The sequence below is a fragment of the Pelodiscus sinensis genome, chromosome 5 (genome assembly GCF_049634645.1).
Source record: "Pelodiscus sinensis isolate JC-2024 chromosome 5, ASM4963464v1, whole genome shotgun sequence".
In the NCBI taxonomy this organism is placed as follows: Eukaryota; Metazoa; Chordata; order Testudines; family Trionychidae; genus Pelodiscus; species Pelodiscus sinensis.
In genome coordinates, this window is record NC_134715.1 from 84,309,266 (window position 1) to 84,331,427 (window position 22,162).

Below are 22,162 nucleotides of genomic sequence, written 5' to 3' on the forward strand. Positions count from 1 at the left end.
AACAATTTCATGTACATACACTGCAGTAATCATCACAGCACAAAAAACCACACTGTTAGCAATTTTAAAGAGACAGAACCATTTCTAATTCTTTGGTAAATAAAAATGCCACAGTTAATAGGCCCCTTCTTGCATTCCACTGGCTCTGTTCTACGGAGAACTGATGAATGACGAAGAGCTGACTGAGGGCAGAACAGAAAGGGAAGGAAAGAGAACACAAGGAAAGGAGAAGAGTCCTGTCACAGAGTTTAAAAGGTGCACGCCTGCATGGCACTAGTAATGTCTATGGAACCCAAGCCAATGAAAACTACTACCCTTCAAAAGTTGCAAAAAGGACCACTAGCTTCTGTGTATGGAACTAGTGCTGTGGCACAGATTAAATCTATCTGCAGATTTAGAAAATGTTTTATGTTTTTCATTTACAAATTTCCTTTATGCAAGATTCACCCTCTGTCCTTTGCCATGTGGTTGGTTGCCAGCCTTGTACAGGCATTTTAAGGCAACATGAATTTTCCAAAATACCACGGAAGCTGAAAGAGTTAGGGAAAGCAGCCAGGATTGTCCAGTATTCACAGGCAAATGTCCTGAAAGAAAACTTAAGACAAACTAGAGACAATTTCCAGCTTTTGTGGGCGCACTCACACTAGCCTTGAATAAGCTGGCACACTAAAAACAGAAGTGGAGCTGCCATGGCATGAGTGGTGGGATGAGCTAGACTCCTCAAGTACAATCCTGTCTGGGACCTCAGGTACTTATTCAGGGAACTATACCATCCTGCTACTCATGCTGCTATTGCTACACTCCCATTGTTAGTGCACAAACTCTGTCAAAGTTAACACATCTACCCAAGCTGGAAATTACATCTCCAGCTCATAGCACAGATGTATCCTTTGAGGTGTGAAAGGGAGTGTACCATCAGCAACACAAACACAAGTTTTGAAAAAGGTGGCACCCAGAAGGGGGCAGCTCCTAACTGTCAGAAATGAAATTAACCTTTGTGATTAGTAGAGATGAGCATGAAAAGTCCCACACCCAAACCGTATAACTCCATGTTAGCCTCAAACAAATTCCAAACTTTTTCAAATGTAGATGCTGGAAATGTGGGTATGAATTCATACATTTCCAAAGTTCATGGTGATCCAGTTTGGATCATCACACAGTGATTGGTGCAAATGCAAACTCTAACCCAACTCTAGATTGCCAATTGAAATATGGATTCCAGCTCATCCCTAGTAATGGGCGATCATTTTTCTGCAACAGTGCATTTGATGCACATGTTATACTACAGGTGCTAACAGTTAAGAATTTGGTAACCATGTTGCCTAGTTAATAATAAAAAACAACACCTTGTTGCAATTTAGTGTAAACAGAATTTAGCAAAAACATGTTAAATCTGTTAAAGTACTACATAAAAGACAAAAATGTAATAAGAGGTTTGATGGAGTGCCTTTGTGTTGAAACATAGCTATTCACTAACTATGGTAAGAAATCTATATAACTATATTAGACAGACATCAAGAATTAAAATGTGTTGCTTGGCCAAATGGTAATTAACAAGGGATACAGGTAGAGTATTTGAAACGTGTAAACACCAATACTGAAGAGGAATCATTTATACCTGCCCAGGAGCACATAACTAGATATAGTGGAATGAAATTATACCAAGTAAAAGTTTAGACTTACTAATTTGAGGAAGAGTTTCCCAGTAAACATATTAGATAGTAGAATAGATTCCTATGCAAAGAGGAGAAAATTTGTATCAACAAAGTTGTCCGGATGTGTCCTTGGGAGCCTCCCAAAATGCCAACTGGCAGAGGGCTCACCCTACTGTATCTCAGATGAGGCCTGAAACACATCTAACCACCCAACATGCTGTTGTATAATACGCATCTAAAAGATGCTACATGAGGTATCATATATAAACTGATAACACGCTGTCCGTGAAAACAAAAATCAGTGGGTGAGGTATCTACAGCTTGTGTACAAAGAATTATTTGTGCATGAGGGAAATGTGTTCTTAATATGTGTTTGCAAAGCAGTGAATAAACCCAGCCTGCTCTAGACAAAAGAATGTGTTTGACCAGCTTGATTATTGACGGAGGTTAACAAAATTACATTTACATATACAATAATCAAATCATTATTAGAAGTTTGCTGAGCTCATTGGGGTAGAGAGTCTTCACTCTGGGAATCTTTCCTGACTCTTGAGGCAGATACAATGGACTTTGGGTGATATAAGGAGAACAAAAAGGCATTTTAGGAATCCATTACTTCAGGAACCCTGGGAACAGAATTTTGTGATTGTGGGTACCTGGCCTAGTGGGATGGAGATGCTAGTAAATTGACACGAGTAAGAACAATTGCTTAGTCAAAGATTGTAACTTGCTAAGATTTCTTTTCATCTTACTTAGTACCACTTAATGTTCAGTTATTTATTAATAAACGTATGCTTACTTTATTACAAAAGCATCTCAGTGCTATATATGAAGTTATGTCTACACTACAGAATTTTTTTCAGAAAAACAGCCATTTTTCCAAAAAACCTTCACTTATATTCACACTGCAATCATGTTCTTTTAAAAAAAATCAAAAGAACAAAGGGGTTTTTCCAACATTGGTAAACCTCTTTCTCCAAGGAAGAAGCCTTTTTCCGAAAGAGCTCTTTCAGAAAAAGGCATGTAAGGACGGGGAAGAGGGAGTTCTTTCGAAAGAAGGGGAAAGAGGAAAAAGCACAGGTATCCTGGTGGCCACTCCGTCCTTAGTAATCACAGCTTAAATGCAAGACAGCGTCCATTTGGTGTGGATGTTCTTTCGAAAAAGCAGATAGCTTTTTTGATGTGCTTTGGCAGTGTAAATGCTCTCTTTTGGAAGAAGTTTTTTTGGAAGATCTCTTTCAGAAAAGCTTCTTCAGAAATAAACCTGCAGCCTAGACATAGCCTTAGAATGAAGAGTGAGTTTTCAGCCTGCCTATATGACTGATATGTGCGCCATCTTTTTTAAGGTAGCAACCTCAATTTTTGTGAGTGTGTAGTGAGAAGGCCTGGACAATTCAGTGGAATGTCTTTGGAAAACTCGGGAACTGGGGTTCACTGTTTGTTATCACCAGGGCAAAGTTTAGACGAGCAGAGTCTTGAAGAGTTTGCTGGCAAGGCAGTCAGGATGCAGTGACAGAGAGCTGACACAAAGCCTAGCAGCCACAGAACTGTCAATGTTTCTCAGATAGAGGGGTAACATGGTGCCTCATATTTTTGGATGCCATGAACAGAGTGTTACACAGGAATATACTAAAAGAAACAAACTAACATTGAAATAAGGGTAACAAGAAAATCTAACACAGAATTGTCTCTATCTCGAATTTCCAACATTCTTTGATTCACAAGGCTAAATCTGAGCTGAGTATTATATAAGATCATCATAGAAGCCCATGTGAACTAAGACCACGCAGCTGCAACTTTATTAGAAAGGGAAGAAATATTGGGCCAAATGCTTGCTGTCATGACCTAGTCTCTATGTGGGAAAAACTCCCATGAGTTTGGCCCAAGAAAGGGTTATAGGATTTGGCCTATAAAAATTAGAAAGAGCTATTTTTTGGGGGAAGTGGCTTACAGTTACTGAGAACCTGCTAGTCCAGACTCGGATATTTTATTTTTATTTAAAATGGCGCACGCCAAGAGACCAGTCTATGGTACATTAAACCTGCAAGACTGATCGCTATTCCAACTTTTCAGCCAGTTACAGCAAGAGCACAGATTATTTAGGCCATTCTGCATTTCTTTTACCCAATTCATTAGAAAGAAAGAAGCTTTCTTTATAACCAATATGAAAATGACAATGAATTCTGCCTCTTTAAGTTGCAATCAAAAGCACCAATTTATTTTTACAGTACCTGAAGCATCAGTACCCAGTACCTCAGCCTGAACATTCTGTTTAGTGTCCCTTTCATCTGTAGCCATGGTTTTGTCAAATGTTACTGAAATAAAAAGTACAACACAGCAGTTTTATATAACCAATGAATTTAGGAAGACAGAAATACATAGTTTGGCTCCACTCATTTTTTCATTGTCCTCTTTACAATGAAATTTCTTGTTTTAACACAATTTAGATACATATGCTAAAATATGCTTTCTCCAGTTAGACTATTAAACCTTCAATACAAGAACTATACATTACATTTCACAAGATATGAGCAACTGTAGCTCCGGTAAGTTATACCTCCATCAAATTATGAAGCCTGTAATAAGTAGAATGTATGGTATTGAATATATTTGTATTTAACTTCTGTGTTTAGTGTATTGATATGGCTTTCCATCATCACCAACAGTATAATTAATAGGACTACAGATATTTTTACAATGGTTGCAATATTTTTACCTAACCAACAAACAACTATAGTGTGAATACTTCTTTTTGGAAGTTCAGTTATTCCTTGAGCATTCATTTGCGGAAAGTTTATGTTTTTTAGGCATTAAATTCCACCAGGTGATAAAGAACTAATGTTACAGGTCCATTAAAGGAAGAAACACACATTATTGCCTATATTAAGAATGCTAGTCATACCAATAAATTATACCTTCTAGAATTAGTGGGATATTCATTAAATAATTATGGGTTTTATCTTTCTGTAAACATAGGTTCAAATTCAGATAACAGCTTAAAAGACCTTGAATAACAGTTGTAGGGAGAACTGCCCATAGGTTTTGTACATGTTATCAAACTAAATCTCAATCTCCTAAAACTACTTCTTTCTCCCTTTTTTCAGGGGGAGGAATGGGAAGAAAAGGATGATATGGTGAGGGTTCATTGCTTGACACAATGGTATATACAGTAATGGCACAAATAAGGCAGGACTATGAGATATTATTTCTACTTTATACTGCATTAACACAATGTACACCATTGCGAGACCTCACAATGGGAAATTAAATTAGCTCATCACTCTGAAAGGAAAATTCACCTCCTGCTACTAGCCCAGACAAAGATTTGGAGTCAGGTCAATTAAGCAAAGTATTCCACTGTGTAGAAAAGATAGGCAGCATAGCAAGAGAACACCCTAGTTTAACCAGAAGATCTTGAATGATCTAAAAATCAAAAAGGAGCCCTACAAATAGTGAAAACCAGGTCAAATAACAAAGAATACTTGAAACAAGTAACACAAGTGTGTAGGGGCAAAATTAGAAAGGCGAAGGCACAGAACAAGCTCAAACTAGCTAGAGACATAAAGGGTAACAAGAAAACATTCTACAAATACATCAAAAGCAAAAGAATGTAATAGTCAGGAGGAGCTACAGAGCATGTTTTCCTACATTACACCAGCAGATCTGCCCATTGCTTGCCCCCTTCATGACCAACATGAAGAATTCCTCTCATTCTTCAGGCTACGTCTTCACTGTGAGTTCTTCCAACAGAAAATATGCTAATGAGGAAGAGGACTTGACATTCATTTTCATAATAGGATACACAGCTGGTTATTAATCAGCTGTATAATATTGGTGATCAAGAAATCTGAATTCTATCTGTAGTTCTAGAAGGGAAGAGTGCTTTATAGTGTTTTAAAACACAGACTAAACTAGTCAGTCATTTTGAAAGGCAATAAGATGCAATAATGTTGGAGATAGTAAATGTTAAAGACCTAAACTTAGGGCCTGTAGTGAACTTGAATAAGCCTTCTCCTAATTTATTTAAAAAATATGGGGGAAAAGAAGAATATTTAGCAACTCTTCGCTACTTGTCTTCTTAGATTAGAGCTTAAAGCTGTAGTAAATAACAACTGTGAATTTCACAGGACTTCAAACAGCACCTAGGTGAGATGTGAACTGCTGATATCCTCTCCCAAATCTGGGAACTTTCTTCTAAGCTGCAGGATATTTTGTGGGGGACAGAGACATACTGTGCGTCTCACTGATTTTTCATCAAACTTCAAGTTTGTGGGTTAACCTTGGCATGCATATTCTCAATTGTGGCTAAAAAGTTATGTAACACTCTATAAACAAACACTACATGTCTATAACTGATTTCAGGAATCTGCATGAGTAGCAGAAATGAGGCAAAAGGAGATTCTCAGAGTGTCTTAGATTTCTTGCAAAAAGGGTGCTAAGAAAAGTGAGACAGTCCAATGGGAAGTGGGGAAATTGTTAAATGAGTGATTTTTGATGCCGTCAGGCAGATGAGGACATCTACCTAGAATATATCACTGGATTTCAGCACTGGTCCTGCCATGGATGCAGGGGACTATACTTGATAACCTATAAAGGTTCCTTCTAGTTCTATGATTCTTTAAGTACCTGGAGAGATTAACTCGAGTGCCCGTGAAAAGTACAGTCAGAAAGTAACTCAAATATTTTCTTGATGCATTGTATTTTCTAATAGACAATCTGCCCTAAATTCTCAGTCACTGAAAGATAATCTTCACTCATTGATATATTTGCTTCCCACAACCAGCTCTCTATGTAACTTTTCATGCGTGTCATGGGGGATAGAGTTCCATGGTGGGAGAGGATGATAGTGGGAAGGGGCGGGGCTTGGGAATGGACAACACCCACCTCTCCTCACCCCTCTGGGCAACTGCTCTGGCTGGAGATGGCCTATGGACCTGGATTTAGAGATCCCTCATCTAAACTGTATTGTTAAATTTATTCCCCTAGATTTGGGTTAGTGCTTTGACTTTCAAAACAAACTTTGTATTTGTAGATAACATAAGCACTATACCCAGATGTACAGACACTCTTTTCTTAACCTCTGTGTTATGTAAATTTTTAACATTAACTTTAATACAATTCCTTCTTTGCCCAATTCACTTTTCATCAAACCACCCATAAATAATCTAAACAGTTCTGAAAGTTTACAATCTGCGTTTTGGTTTTTGCCATTTCAATTAGATTTTTAGAAGATAAAGGTTTAACTCTCCTGTTAAGTTTATGTTACCAAATTCCATGTTAACTATCTCAAAGCTACTACTGTACCCAACACCACACAGATGAGCAGACAGTAAAAGCTCAGAATGAGGAAAGCTCTAATAAAGGGAAGGAAAGTGCAGATAGAAAACTAACAAAGGCCCAAGCTAATGAAACAGCTGTTGCAAATAGACTGATAGTATAAAACCCTACAATCAACTTCCTCTGCAAAGAGCCTTCAGAATAGAGCCCCCAGTGTCAACACTAATTCCTGGAACACATTATATGTGTAAGTACCCAATTACTTTAAAAACTGAGTCTGAAGAGCACAAATTCTGACCAGTTATAGATGGAAGAACCCATTATTATGGACAAGGAACTCCAATGATAGGAAGAGGGACAGGATGTCTAAAGATCTCTCAGGAACCATCTATCAGTTTCAGGGGTTGATTTCTCTCTCTCTCACTCATAGTTTGTGTCTACCTGGAGAGGAGGAGAATCCAAGTGCTTCTGAGCAGGCCAATATCAGGCTATCTCCCTTTAGTCTTTGGCCTGACAATACCTAGGTCCCTCACAAGTGATATACATGGTTTTAGGTCCCTTGGGTCAGCAGCAGGGCAAGAACTTGCAGAGGATAAACTGAGCACTCTAGCTGAGCGCTCCCTTCCTCTACTCCTGACCTTGTTTCATGCTCCCAGGTTCTTAGCTGCCCCTTCATATCATTAACTCATCTACACATTTGAAAGTAACTTTCATATAAGCGCATACATCAGTTTTGAAAAAGTCTGGACTTAGTGCAGGTAAAAGGGGATGGACTGACAAAGCATTTGCCTCACAGGGCTCCCCCCCAAATGGAGAGGATAGATGGAACCTTATTCCTTGCCCCTCTCAGAAGGCATGGGATGGGGGGGAGCGGACCAAGGGCTTCTGAAGATAGAGGTAGGTGAGGTATGATTTCTGGGTGTGAGGAAACCCGCCAGTAGCAAAGGGTTCTGCAGGGTTTCCTCTGAGTAGCTGGTGTCCCTACATCCCATTCCCCTCTAGTCCTTGTTCCCCACCATCAGTGCCACCTTCTCCTTTAGCTCTTACCTCATTTACCTCCCCAGCAGCCCTTGTCCTCACAGCAGCCTCTTTCCCCCCAGTAGCTTCTGTCCCGTTTCCTTTCTCTTCTCCCCCAACAATCCCTCTTCACACTTCTTAGGGCTCGGAGGGAGTCCGGCAAACTCGATGCTTGGCAGCTGGACAGGCACCACTTCACCCCCTGCTGGCAGTCAGGATAAATTGCAGCCCAAGCCCTCCAGCTTAACTGTTTGTAACAGGGTTTGTAGGAATGTGTGAGGGGTGAACTGCATTAGGGATCCAGGTGTTTGGTTTTCAACGGGAATGCCTGGTTGTAAAGGGATGTGGCATCTCTGCTCTTCACTGCCAACTGGGCCATTAAATTCTGGTTGGTGGCACAGCAAGGACCCAGTGCTAAGAGAGGCTCCCTACCTGCCCTGGCTCCACATGGTGTCCCAGAAGGGGCCACTAGGCCCCTGCGAGCCCTAGGCACAGGGAGGTTCTGTCCACATGCTCCCCTTGCACCCACAGACGTTGCCACCTCAACTCCCATTGGTCATGGTTCCCAGTCAATGGAAGCTGTGGAATAGCTCCCATTGGCCGGCTACGGCGATCAACAGAGGCTGCAGGGATGGCATTTGTGGGCGGGAGGGGCAGTGTGCTGATGGAGCATCCCATTGTATAGAAACCATAGAGACCCACCAGCAGCTTCCTGGGAGTTACAGTAAGCACTGCACCCTGCATCCTCAACCCTTTCTCACACCCCAACCCTCTGCACTAGCCCAGAGTCACTTCCCACACCCCAACTCCCTCCCAAAGCCGACACCCCTCACCCACCAGACCTCAACCTCTTGTTCCAACCCTGAGCCCTGTCCTGCACCACAAACCCCTCATCCCACACACTGCCCCAGAGCCTGTGCCCTCAGCTGGCCCCTTGCTCTCCCTGCTCCAAACTGGAGCCCTTTCTTTCACCTTGAACACCTTGTTGCTGGCCCAACCCCATGCCTCAGACCAGTGAAAGTGAATTAGGGTTGAGGAGAGCAAGTGATGGAGGGTGTGGGAGAACATGGCCTCAGAGAAGGGGAGGGGCAGTGGCAGGGCCTCAGGGAAGGGTCGTGGCAGAGGGCAGAGCAAGGTTATTCAGTTTTGTGCAATTAGAAAGTTGGAAACCCTAGACTACATGGCACCTCTGCAAATTTCCCCTAAGCCTAACTCTTAATCTCCCTCCCCTTGGTGAAACTTCCTTGGCTTTTATTTGTTTGAAAAATTTCTAGAGACTTTTCTCAACCTCCCATTTCTTACAGTCTGAATAATTGGAATTTTATAGTTATGGCCAGTAGAGCCAAACCAGCACTCCGGTCCAAAAACTTGAGGGCAATTTTGCCATGGAGTCACTAGAGATCAAACCCTTCATCTGTGAAAAGATGGATGGAAAACCAATTATTCAGTAACAGCCAGGAGGGCGACAGCCTTGCTGGGCTGCTGGGCAAGGGAGGTTGTGGTTCTGTGGTGTCTCGAATCGAAGGGATGGGGTTAGAGTCCATCTGTCCTTAACACCCCCTGGGCCATGGTGTGCCCCTCCCTCCACTCCCTGGGACAATGGCACACAGTGCTCCAGTGGCAATTTAAAGGGTCCAGGGCTCCAGCTACTGCTGCAGTAGTGGTGGCAGTGGCCAGGAGCCCCAGGCCCTTTTGAATCACCAGGCCCAGGACAACTGCCCCCTCTTCACCTTCCCCCTCAGCAAGCATGGTTGTGGTGACAATATGTATATGGATATACGAATTAAGGAAGAGTTAATTCTGTTTTATTTCCAAAACATGCTGTAAATATAGCAAAAGAAGGCCAGAAAATGAGTCATCATTAATGCTACATTAAAAAAACAACAAATGGTCTGGTAGCACTTTATAGTCTGTCAGTGGGGTCGATCACCTACAGGATCTTTACAGAGCATTCCTAAAACTGAAATACCCAGCTGGGGAAGCGAAAAAAAAATTTGACAGAGCCAAAAAAATACCCAGACACGAACTACTTCAAGACAGACCCAAAAGAGAAAACAACAAAACTCCTCTTGTTGTTACCTACAGTCCACAACTCAGATCCCTCCAATGCATTGTACACAATCTACAACCCATCTTGGAAAATGATCCCTCACTCTCAGAGGCCTTAGGAGAAAAACCTATTCTTGCTTACAGACAACCCCTAACCTGAAATGTATTCTTTCTGATAACCGTGCCACACAACTACATCATAAGTCTCCAAGAACCCAGCCCTGAAACCAAAAAAGATGCCAACTCTGCCCACATATCTACACTGATGAATTCATCACTGGAGTAAACAACATAGGCCACAAAATCAAAGGGTCATTTGACTGCACATCTAGTAATTTGATCTATGCCATCAAATGCCAGCCGTACCCCACTAATATATATATTGGACAAACAGGATGGTCTCTGCGGGAAAGAATCAATGGACACAAATCGGATATACGTAAAGGGAACACACAGAAGCCTGCTGGTGAACATTTCTGCTTGCCTAACCACAGTCTGACAGACCTGCAGGTGGCTGTCTTGTCACGGGCCAGCTCCACAAGCCAGATACATAGGGAAGGACTGGAATCCCAGTTCATCCACAAATTCAATTCACATACTAATGGACTCAATTGTGATATGGGCTGGCTAGGACACTACCTACTTAATAACCACTGAAGGTGCTAACAGCTCTCTGAGTGGAATCCTTCCTGTTTTAGCAATCTATCTATTGACTGATTTTTATCTGCTTAGGTTTAAGTACCCATTCTCCAGATACTTAATGATGCTCTGTCTCACACACCCCTTCCTTTTTTCTTTTTCTCCTCCCTCTTCTTGCTCTCTCCTATTTATTTTGAGTTTTCATATCCCCTACTCATAACTCCGGTCATCTGAAGAAGTGGGCTGTGCCCACGGAAGCTCATGATACCATCTACATGTTTTGTTAGTCTATAAAGTGCAACAAAACCATTTGTTATTTTTTTCTATAACAGACTAAACTCAGCTACCCTCTGAAGCTTCGAATGTTACATTAGAATGTCAAGTAAACCAAGGTTTTTTTCTTGCCGTCTATTTATTCTGTTACAATAAAGAATGTTATTTGCTTAACTGATTACAGCACAATGATTTATCTGTACAGTTTTTGCCTCTTACTCTGTGTAAAAAAAAAGGGGGTTCTTGTCAAACAATTTCCCATGAACAGGAAGAACTGCATTATGGAACTTCCAGACATTTGAAGATACAGAGCATTTATTCTCTATAGTTATTCTACTGCTATAAAGCAGAGAAACTTGAATTGGATGACTATAAGGAACGGAAGAGGAAAGAAAGGGAGACAGAAGTTTTACTGATAAAAGTGCTAATATAGACATAGCCTAAGGAATTAATGGGGCATAAAGGAAAAGACAGTTATGAATGATACAATGGAAATGGGAACTTTAATAGAGTTGAAGAAAATGAAGGCTTTTCTATTCCTTCTATCTGCTCAAGGAATGAAAGAAGAAAAAGAATGATTGGAAGGAAATTTGAAGCTTTTGCAGTACCAGAATAGACGCTACAAACAAAACAAGCCTGAAGCAATCAGCTGTTACACTAAGAAAATGAAATAATACAGTTTCAAATTATATATATACACATACACCCATATACACACACAAAAGCAGAGATGATAGAACTAGAGCTAAATAAGCCATCAAAAACTCATACTAAAATAATTATTTTTAACTACATTAAAGACAACAGAAACAATAATAAAATAAGATTATGCATTTGAATATACAAATAAACAGAGCACTAACATGATGTGAAGATTAAAAATGTATAAGTTATTCTGTTATATTTTTGTCTCTTATTTTCTATAGTATATAGCAGCGTGACTTGTCATAGAATTTTTTATGGAAAGACTATGGGGCACATTTGGTAATAGAAAACATATAACAACTCTCAGGGAACCAATCTATTAAACATAATGCAAATTCTGAGTAAGTAGTATATGTTTTACACATAGTACTTGTGAGATACAGTGTCATATACAAACTAATATGGAAGTGGTGTCTTTCATATTATTAGTTTGTGAAGAGCATAGTATGTAAGGGCATGTCTACACTAGGAAACTATTTCAAAATAACTTATTTCAAAATAACTCCCAAAATAAGCTTATTCCCGTAGAAAAGCAGGAGTTATTATTTCAAAATAACCAGCCCTTTATTTTGAAATAACAGGGTTGGTAATGTGGATGTTCTGCTTCTTTTAAAAAAAATATTTCTTATTATTTCAAAATAACTCCCTAGTGTAGACCAGCACTAACAGATCCAAAATTATAAGGTAACTCCATATCTGCACAGCTACACCATTAATTCTCAATGTAACTGAAATATTAAACCTTCCTGGATACTGCATGAATTATGATGAGCTGAAGTGGTTCATTATTAGTGCTGCAAAAATTGAAATAGAAAGACTCACAGGAGGTATGTTTATTCCAAATGGAACTGTACCACCGCATGCAGGTAGAAATTTCATCTGTGAAGATAATGACATCTGCACAGAGACTAATAATGGAAAGAATTCTTTCATTCAAGGTCAGAGTGGTATATCAAGAAAAGTCTGAAGACAGTCCAGAATCTCAAGAAATATCACGGAAACACTAGAAAGGAAAGTCACTTATGCTCCATAGACAGTCAGAGACTCTTATGCAGTATGCAGCATTTGAAAAACATAAATCACATCCAAAACCAATTCACCATGAAAAATTATTTGAGACAAATTTGTATTCTACAGTTTCTGCAGAAAGGGAGTCAGTAGCAGTGCTGTACGATGAGAGAGGGGGAAAAAGGTCCACAGAAACTTGAATTTCTTGTGTCTCAACCTAGTCATCAAAAAGGACACTGGTCAAAATCCCATCATATGAGGACAGTTTTGAAGAGCAGATCAAAAGAGCATCTTGGCAAATAAAGATTTGGATGTCTTCACACAAAGTATTGGGTCACCATTGCAACAAGGGTGGGAAACAGTGGATGATTAACTACTTCTTTTGTTCTTCAAAGACCCAATGGCACATGAACTTCTAAAGGGCCTTATCTATGCCTGCACCAATAAAGGTTGCTGCACAATCAGCTGTGTCTGGAGTTTGAACAATGTTCCCTTCATTTCTGAGGCAATGAAGACTGCTCAACCATGCACTCTTGACAGAAATCATAATGAGGTGATGATAATGATGTTGGCTTGAAGGGTCTTCAGCTCTGTTTCATTTCTTATGATACATGTACAAAATGATTATTAGATTTTGTTTTACCCTTTAGATTGTTATGATCCTTTGAGATCACAACAACTGAATTTTATATCTTGAAATAATACTCAGTCATTAAAATAAAGGAAAGGAATGTGGATCTTTCAAAGTGTCCATTTTAACATGTTGGTGTCAGTCTATCCCCTTTTCTATGGGAATGGCTCCCCATGATGGTTCCATAGAATACCTCCATCTTAAAGCGGATATAGAAGCTTTCAAATGAATTATGACATGCTTGTGTGGAGTGTGCTGCTCACCTATCCTAAGTGCCTTCAATCAGCAGATTGATTGATACACAATAATAGAGGAGATTGAAGCTTTAGCTGTGCTAAATAGATGGCAGGGGCTCCATGAGCCTCCATTTTTTCCTCCTTTTAGTTTTTCAATTTCCCCAAAGTCAATGGGATTCTCTCACCATTAATGCCTGAAATTGCCTGAAATTTTGGAACTGTGATTTAATGTATCATTCAAAAGTCATTACATTACATACTGGCAGACAGACACAGAAATGACATCAAGATGAGCATAAAACCTTTGCAAGTTTGGCCAGATATACACTTGTACAATTCATATGATTTTTCTATATGGGAATGTATATGAAATGAGGGGTACAAAGTATTTATTCTCTGTTATTGTCATTCCACTTTCATAAGGCACAATTATAACCAGTTGTAGCTGTTTTCAACTTCTTCCTGTTAGTGCTGAGGGCATCGGGACAGGAGTGTTAAGAATATTTTATGTGGCCACTAGTCAATCTAAAATCTTCCATTAAGAAGGAGGTGCAGATCAATACTTTAAGTTTTTAAAAGGGAGGACCACTTTGTGTCAATAATTTGCCAGTGGTGACACATTCTGCAAACATGAAAAATGTCTACCTAAGCAAAACTGAGCTACACAGGAGACCTGAGAGATTCCTGAACCTTTGGATAGCCCATGTTGATCCTTTTGGCTGCCATGAAAGTAAAATGTCTGGTTCCATATACAGTGGTGAGTACAGTAACACATACATTTGCATGATCCTCTATCTGGAGCATGAAGTTAGAGGGTCTTATTCGATATGTTTACAATTCAAGGTGTAATAACTAAGTCACTTGCCTTTCTTAATTATTTGCCTGCTTTCCCATTTCCCTTCTCACCCAATTTCTTGAACTGTTAAAATTGTTATACTACAATATAAATAAAATTCTGGAGAGCAATTATTTCCTTACCTTACTTTAAGCCGAGTACTGTGGTTATAAACTTCTTACTTAGAGTCTTTTCTGGAACTGGGAGCTTTATTTAGTAACAGATATCAGAAAGCAAGGTGCATTGCCAGGGATGTTCTTCCCAATTGTCTAGAGAAAAAAGAAACAGAGAGCTTTACTTCAATCTTTACTGGCATGCCCTTAGAATAAGTTGCCTCTTCCCACATGAAGCAGGTACTTTTCTGAACAGAACACTTCTTTTTTGTCACATCTCTAGGCTAGATCATTTCAAACTGTTTAGAAAAAAAAAGTTACATGGGGGGATTTTTATGAACTTACTTTCACTTGAGGCAGAATGTCAAAATAGTCTGTTTTCTCCCCTCATTGACTGGCAAAACAGAAATACTTTTTTCTTTTTCTTCCAAAGAACCAAATCCTGCAGTTCTAAATTGGCTCTCATGTAAGAAAAAAAAACATTTCACTGGTTTCAGTGAGAGCTTTGTCAGTAACGTTGGCTGTAATTGGCCCCAAATTTCTCAAAAAAATCAAATTTTTAAAAATTAGAATAATTAATTTTTCAACATTGCTTTAATAAAAGCAAAGTGCTTTCTTCGAAACACAAGTTGGTCAAAATGTATATTTGATTTTAAAAGTACCAGAAAGATTTTATTTATTTATTTTTGCTTTTGCTGTAATAATTATGGAAGTTTTTGGAGAGAGGGGAGTGTTCACTAAAAAAATAAAAACCTGGAACAAAAATCTTCCCCAGTTTTTTTTTTACAACCTAAAACTAGAAAACATTTCAATGAAAAACAAAAATGTTCTTGTAAAATTATCTATGTAGTAAAAAGCCATCAGCGTCAGAAAAATGTTTCGACCAGTTCTATTCAAAGTACTTATTGAAATGGATGAATAAAAAAGAAAATGCTAAACAGGAGAAAACTAACAAGCAAAATAAGAAGGAAAAATAACACAGAAACATCTAAGCGCATGCAATGATTTATTCACTATTTGATCAAAAAGGTTCCTATACCAATTTTACAGTGTAAGAATTTGAAAATTGAAATACATGCTGTGCCATTTCCGTCTGATCTTTCTTGAAAAGAAACAACATTTAAGAACACAAGAATGTCCATAATTGAGTCATATCAATGGCCATCAGTAGCTCAGCAACCTGCCTTCTAACAGCCCTATATACTTCCAAGGTAACGAACAGGATAATTTCAATTTATCAGTCTCTTGTCATCCAGTGCCAGCTTGTGGCAATCAGAGGTTTATGAACACCCACAGAATGGTGCTGACCTCCTGACCTATCTTGGGTTTTTTTGGCCTTCACAATATCTCTGGCAACAAGTTCCACAGGCTGACTGTGCATTGTATGAAACGTATTTCCTTTTAAACTTGCTGCCTATTTGTTTCATTGAATGACCCCTGGTTCTTGTGTTCTGTGAAGGGGTTAAAAAAAGCCCCTCATTTAAAGCAATGTTCTGCTTAACAATTTAGTCACATAAAATTCTAGAAAATTCAAATAGAGATTTTAAAACAGAAACCATCTGTTAGCATTTGCTATACGTCAATCCATCCAATCACCCACATCATCCTCAGGCAACAAGCAGAAATAGAAGAGTTAAGAACAATGTGCCCTAAATTCAGCAGAATGAAGCTCCGCTGGTCAAAGTGAGGGATAAATTGAACAGCTGAAGGCAATCTACAGAGGGTATGTAACCAGCTTGCAGACTAAGGGCAAGTCAACACAGCAGGGCTAAAAAATAAAAAAAGCTATGCAACTTAAGCTACGCAATTGACATAGCTAAAGTCAAAATAGCTTATTTTGGCTTTTGGTGCTGTCTACACAGCAGGAAGTCCGAGGAACAGCACGCTTCCTCCAAATTCCCCTACTCCTCGTAAAACGAGGTTGCAGGAGTTGGAGTCTGAAGTTCTCCAAATTGACATTATTTCAAAATAACTGTTTGCTGTGTAGACTCAGACTATATTATTTTATTCTGAAATAATGCTGCTGTGTAGACATAGCCTAACTGTGGGACTGTTAGCTCAAGTGCTCTGTTGCTGTAGCTAATGAGGAGGTGGTTGTCTCTCAGATAGTCAGGACACAAAGGGTATGTCTACACACTATAGAGGTTTTTTTCTGAAAAAACTTCAATTATGTCCACACTGCAATCATGGTCCTTCAAAAGAAAATCGAAAGAACAGAGGGGTTTTTCTGGAATTGGTAATCCTCTTTCTATGAGGAAGAAGTTTTCTTCCGAAAGAGCTCTTTCACAAAAAAGGCATGTGTGGACGGGGAAGAGGGTTTTCTTTCGAAAGAAGAGGCCTCCAGGAAAAAGCACAGGTGCCCTGGTGGCCACTCGCTCCAAAGTGATCACAACTCTATAGTTCCTGTCTCCTGGCCCCTCTTAAAGCTGCAGACACCCAGGACAAGTCTTGTGGCAGAAAGCCGGACCTGGGAGTAGCACCTGACCGCAAGGGAAATGATGGCAGACCTGCCTGCTGTCATTGCTCCTACCTACCACCCTCCTGCCCTCCCTGCTATGCCCATTCCCCAAACCCTGACTCCCAAGTGATGCCCATGCCCTCTCTCCCTACTGCCCCTGCCATCCCTGACCCCGCTCCAGCCCCCCCATACCTGTGTCCCAGGACCCCCCAACCTCAAGACCAACAAGAGACCCACACCCAAGGTGGCTCATCCAGCCAGCCCCGAGACCCCTCCCCATCCAGGTTAGGAGCCCCCCACTTTTTTTCCTAAAACAAATACAAAGTACATTTTCTTCAAAAACAAACAGGTGTGTTTATTGAGAGATCACGGAAGGGGCGAAGGGAAAGGTTGCGGTGGGAAAGGGATAGTGCAACAGCCAGAGGCCCCTAGAGGGGAGACCTTGGGGAGAGTTATTGGGGTTCTTGAGAGAAACTCTCCCCCAGGGCCTCCCGGATGTGCACCCTGGCCTGATGGGCCTGTTGGATGGCACCTGTCCATGGCTCCTCAAAGGATCTCCCTTTATGGCCGGTATTTGCTCCCCACCCCACCAGTAAGGCCTCCCCCTTCCTCTCTACAATGTTGTGGAGGACACATTATGCCGACACCACCTCAGGGATGATGTGCTCCCCCATGTCCAGGTAGGTCAGAAGGCACCTGAACTGCACCTTGAGGCGGCCGAAGGCGCACTCCAACTGGATCCTGGCTTGGTTCAAGTGGGCATTAAATTGGTCTCTGCTGGGGTCCAAGCGGCCAGTATAAGGCTTCATTAGCCATGACATGAAGGAGTAAGCCGGGTCCCCCACAATGCACAGTGGCATCTGCACATCCCCAACCACAAAATCCCATGAGGGGGAGAATGTGCCTGCCTCCAGCTTCCCGTAGAGGCTGGAGTTTAGAAAAATCTGGGCATCATGTGCCCTCCCAACAAAAATGTCAATGAACTGTCCATGGTGGTCGACCAGGGCCTGCAGCACCATAGAAAAGTAGCCCTTGCGATTTATGTATTGGGCCACTCAATGTGGTGCGCAGATTGGGATGTGGGTCCCATCAATCACTCCCCCACAGTTCAGGAACCTCAGGACAGCAAATACGGCCACAATCGGGTCCAGGTCTCCCAGGCAGATGGCCCTCACAACCTACAGAAGGAAACAAACACACACAAAACAGAGAATGAGAGAGGGGGTGCCTGAGTCCTTGGGAGGTACCTGCTGCCCTTTCCTCCTCTCCCCTCCCTCAAACACCCCATGAACCACCCCCTATGAGGCCATGCCCCCAGCAGCATGACTGTGTGAGGGTGGGATGGCACAACCCCCTGGGGACAGGACTTCCCCCACATGCCTCAACTTCCCCTTTCCCAAGGATCACCCTTTTCCAGGACTTCCACCCCCCTGCAGGGACTGCAGTCCGACTGTGCCTTACCTCCATGCCGAACTGGTTGCCCACTGACTGGTAGCTATCGGCGGTGGTGAGCTTCCATACGGCAATTGTGACCTGCTTCTCGAGGGACGTGGTGGGCCGCAGGTGGGTGTTGCGTCGGAAGGCAGAGGTGAGCCAGGTACACAGGTTCAAAAAGGTGGCCTTCCGCATGCAGAAGTTTTGGAGCCACTGCTGGTCGTCCCACCGCTCCATGACCAGCTGGTCCCCACCAGTTGAAATTGGTGTCCAGCCTCCAGAAATACCTCTCTACTGAGGTTTGCAGTGGCAAGGGTGTTGCTCCCTGTCGAGACGTGCAGCCCCTTGGTCGGGTTCTCCCTCATTCTGGCCCTGCAGCTCAGTCTTTACACGTTTCCCCCACTTGGGGTTACTATGGCCTTGTGTCACAGTCTCTATCATGTTCCCCTCTCAGGGTATCTGCGGCCCTGTAGCAGTCTTGATAGGCTCCCCTCCTGGGGTATATACGGCCCTGTGGCAGTCTTTACAAGCTCTCCTCTCGGGGTAAATACAACCTTGTGGCGCAGTTTTTCTAGCTCCCCTCTTGAGGTAAATATGGCCTGGCTGCACAGTCTTTACTGGTTCCCCTCTTGGGGTAAATATGGCCTTGCAGCCTAGTCCTCAGTTTGTGGGCCTTCCCCTGCTTCAGAATGCCACAGCGGGGCAGGGGAGGATAGGGGGACCCGGGCCTCTCTACTCAACCGGGTCCCAGCCCAGGGCCTGTTGACAGTGGAACGCTCCACTGCTTGCTCAGCAAGGGGCCTTCTCCCCTCAATTGGCCGAGCACTCTGGGAACTATCACTCCCTGCCTTGGGCTGCTTCCTACCTCCGCGGTCGTACCTCTCCCCTGTCTCCGGGGCCGGGGCTGTCGCGGTGGCTGTGGCTGTTGCTGCTGGGGTTGTAGCAGCTGCAGCACTGGTTCAGGTTGCGTGGACTCCTCTGACTCAGGAGCCGGCTCTGCGGGTCCTTCCCCTTCAGCCATCAGCCCCAAGCGAGCTGGCTCAGGGCCTTTTATAGTGCGGCTCACCAGGGAGCATGCCCAGCAAGGCCGTGGGGGGAGGGGCACTCTCAGCCAGCAGGACCATGCCCATAGGTTGATTTATAGTGCGGGGCCGGGATACCCCGTCGCACTCCTGAACCCAGGGAGAGGGTCTCCAGAATGAGATCTGGGTCAAGCTCGGTCAGGGCCATTAAGGCAGCTGGCACAAAGTGCTGCAGAAACTGCAGCATTACCATGTGGGGCCATCGCATGCTCAGGGGCAGCACTGGCTCCATATTACAAAGGAAAAAGCTGTGGTGTCCAAAAAAGCTGGGGAACCACAGCAGGCACTGGAAGAGCTTAGCTGTCCCTCGAAGAGGTAGCAAGCATGCAGCAGAAGCAGAGAAACAGCTGTCCAGGGGGTCCCTTTAAGCACGTGTCTCTGCAAGGCTCCAGCACCAGCACTGAGAAGCCACTGGTGACCTAAAGCCCAGGCTGAAGTGGTTCTAGGTGGTCTTTTATGTGAGATAGTGTCCAGACTGATTGGATGCTATCTTTCAAAAAAAAAAAACAACACTTTTTCCAATGCACTTTGGCAGTGTGGACACTCTTTTGGAAGACATTTTTTCAGAAGATCTCTTCCAGAAAAGCTTCTTCCGAAAGAAGCCTGCAGTCTAGATATAGCCAAACACACAGGACTTTTAGCTCAGTGTCAGACTTAGGAAACTCGTCTGGAAGCCAACATAAAGCCCGCCCACTTATCAGAAATTGGAATCATATTTTCTGCAGTTATAGGCTGCAGGCATGCAGTTACATTCTGTACCAGCCAGAACTTTCAAGTGGTCTTCAAGGGTAATCTCATGGAGAATGTATCAATATGAAAAATCATGGAAACTTATAGTTTATTTTTCAAGAAGCAGACATGGTGTATGCACACTTTGAGTGTCAACTTTTAAGAGTACCAACACTTATGCATCCAAATGGTAAACTTTAGATGTGAAAAATCCCATTTGTGAGTGCAAGTGAAATAAAAATTGGGTTTCATATATGTAAATTTTTCCAGGAATAAGCAACGGTGTTTAAAATCAGCATATACAGTCACAGCTGTCCCTAGCGGAGTGGGGACCTGGGATAAATTAGGTCCCATTGGCTTGGGGGCATTATTCTATAGCAGATGTCTGGGCATGGTATGGCAGCTGAGCCACTGGTTGCATGGGGTGGCAGCTGGGACCTTGGGCACCAAACAGAAGCCAAGAAGCTGGGACCTTGGGCATCAGGTTGATCAACAGCCAAGATCCAGGTCACAGGCCTGGCATTTGCGAACTGCCTGAAGCACCTTCCACACTCCTAATTGCTGCTCCAATGTCTTCCAGGACTGACCACACAGGCCAATTGCACCAGCCCAAGGGATCACAGCAGTTGCCCTGATTTGCCATACCCAGGGGATGGCACTTCATACCATGATTTGAGCATGCTGTTTGTTTCCTGCAATTGGAAGATTGGTTGAGGTTGCTTTGAAAATTTGGTTCTTACCATCTGTCTGTGTAGAACAGGTAGGATATTATCTATTTTGTAGATTTCATCTGAAATCCTCACCCATTATACTTGGTGACCTTCAAAGGATGAAGGGCTGACTGACACCTTTCAGAATTTGACTCTGTGGGTATGTCTACACTACAAAGTTAGTTCGAACTAACGGACGTTAGTTCGAACTAACTTTAATAGGTGCTACACTAGCGCTCCGCTAGTTCGAATTTGAATCGAACTAGCGGAGCACTTAGTTCGAACTAGGTAAACCTCATTTTACGAGAACTAACGCCTAGTTCGAACTAGCTAGTTCGAACTAAGGGCTGTGTAGCCCTTTAGTTCGAACTAGTGGGAGGCTAGCCCTCCCCAGGTTTCCCTGGTGGCCACTCTGGCCTACACCAGGGAAACTCTATGCCCCCCTCCCGGCCCCGGACCCCTTAAAGGGGCACGGGCTGGCTACGGTGCCCGTGCCAGGTGCAAGCCTGCCAGCACCCAGCTAGCAGACCCTGCACCTGGCACGGCACAGAGCCACCCACCCGATGCCCCCCAGCCCACCCTCTCTTCCCGGGACCAGGCCGGCGGCTCCCAGGAGCTTGCCCTGGACCGCAAGAGGCAGGCACCTTCCTGGGCTAGTGCGGACATCGTGGACCTCGTCCACGATCTCCGCACTAGGCACAGGAAAGTGGCCGTCTAGGGCAGGAGAGCTGCCAGCCTGGCCACCCAGGACCAGGTGTGCATGAAAATCAAGGGGGTCCACTGAGACCCCCGACACTGAGCCCTGAGCTTACAATGGCCGTCCTGGGTCAGACCAAAGGTCCATCTAGCCCAGTAGCCTGTCTGCCGACAGCGGCCAACCCTAGGGACCCTGGAGGGGATGGACCGAAGACAGTGACCAAGCCATTTGTCTCGTGCCATCCCTCTCCAGCCTTCCACAAACTTTGGGCAGGGACACCACTCCTACCCCCTGGCTAATAGCACTCCATGGACCCAACCTCCATGACTTGATCTCACTTCCCTTTAAACTCTGTTCTAGTTGTAGCCTTCACAGCCTCCTGCAGCAAGGAGTTCCACAGGTTAACTCTTTGCTTTGGGAAGAAGAGCAACTTTCTCTTACTAGTTTGAAGCCTGCTACCCAGTCCTTTCCTTTGGTGTCCTCTAGTCCTTCTTTATGGGAACTCAGGAAGAACTTTTCTGAATGCACCCTCTCCACCCAACCCCTGCTTTTAGAGACCTCTATCCTGTCTCCCCTCCATCTCCTTTTTCTAAGCTGAACAGTCCCAGTCTCTG

The 22,162-nt window shown here is 43.0% G+C and overlaps 1 protein-coding gene across 4 annotated transcripts in view; it reads right to left on the reverse strand.

The window, feature by feature from the left end:
- CRACD (capping protein inhibiting regulator of actin dynamics) overlaps positions 1-22,162 on the reverse strand; it is a 191,949-nt gene that overhangs the window by 88,944 nt on the left and 80,843 nt on the right. For 3 of the 4 annotated variants that reach the window (XM_014568712.3, XM_075930382.1, XM_014568711.3), the window contains exon 2: positions 14,469-14,594. Coding sequence is in view for 1 of the 4 variants with exons in the window: in XM_014568709.3 (XP_014424195.2) it covers positions 3,887-3,953 (67 nt within the window). In the remaining 3 variants the exon portion in view is untranslated. Of the gene's footprint in view, positions 1-3,886; positions 3,971-14,468; positions 14,595-22,162 lie in introns of all 4 variants that reach the window. The other variant, XM_014568709.3, reaches the window with a different exon arrangement.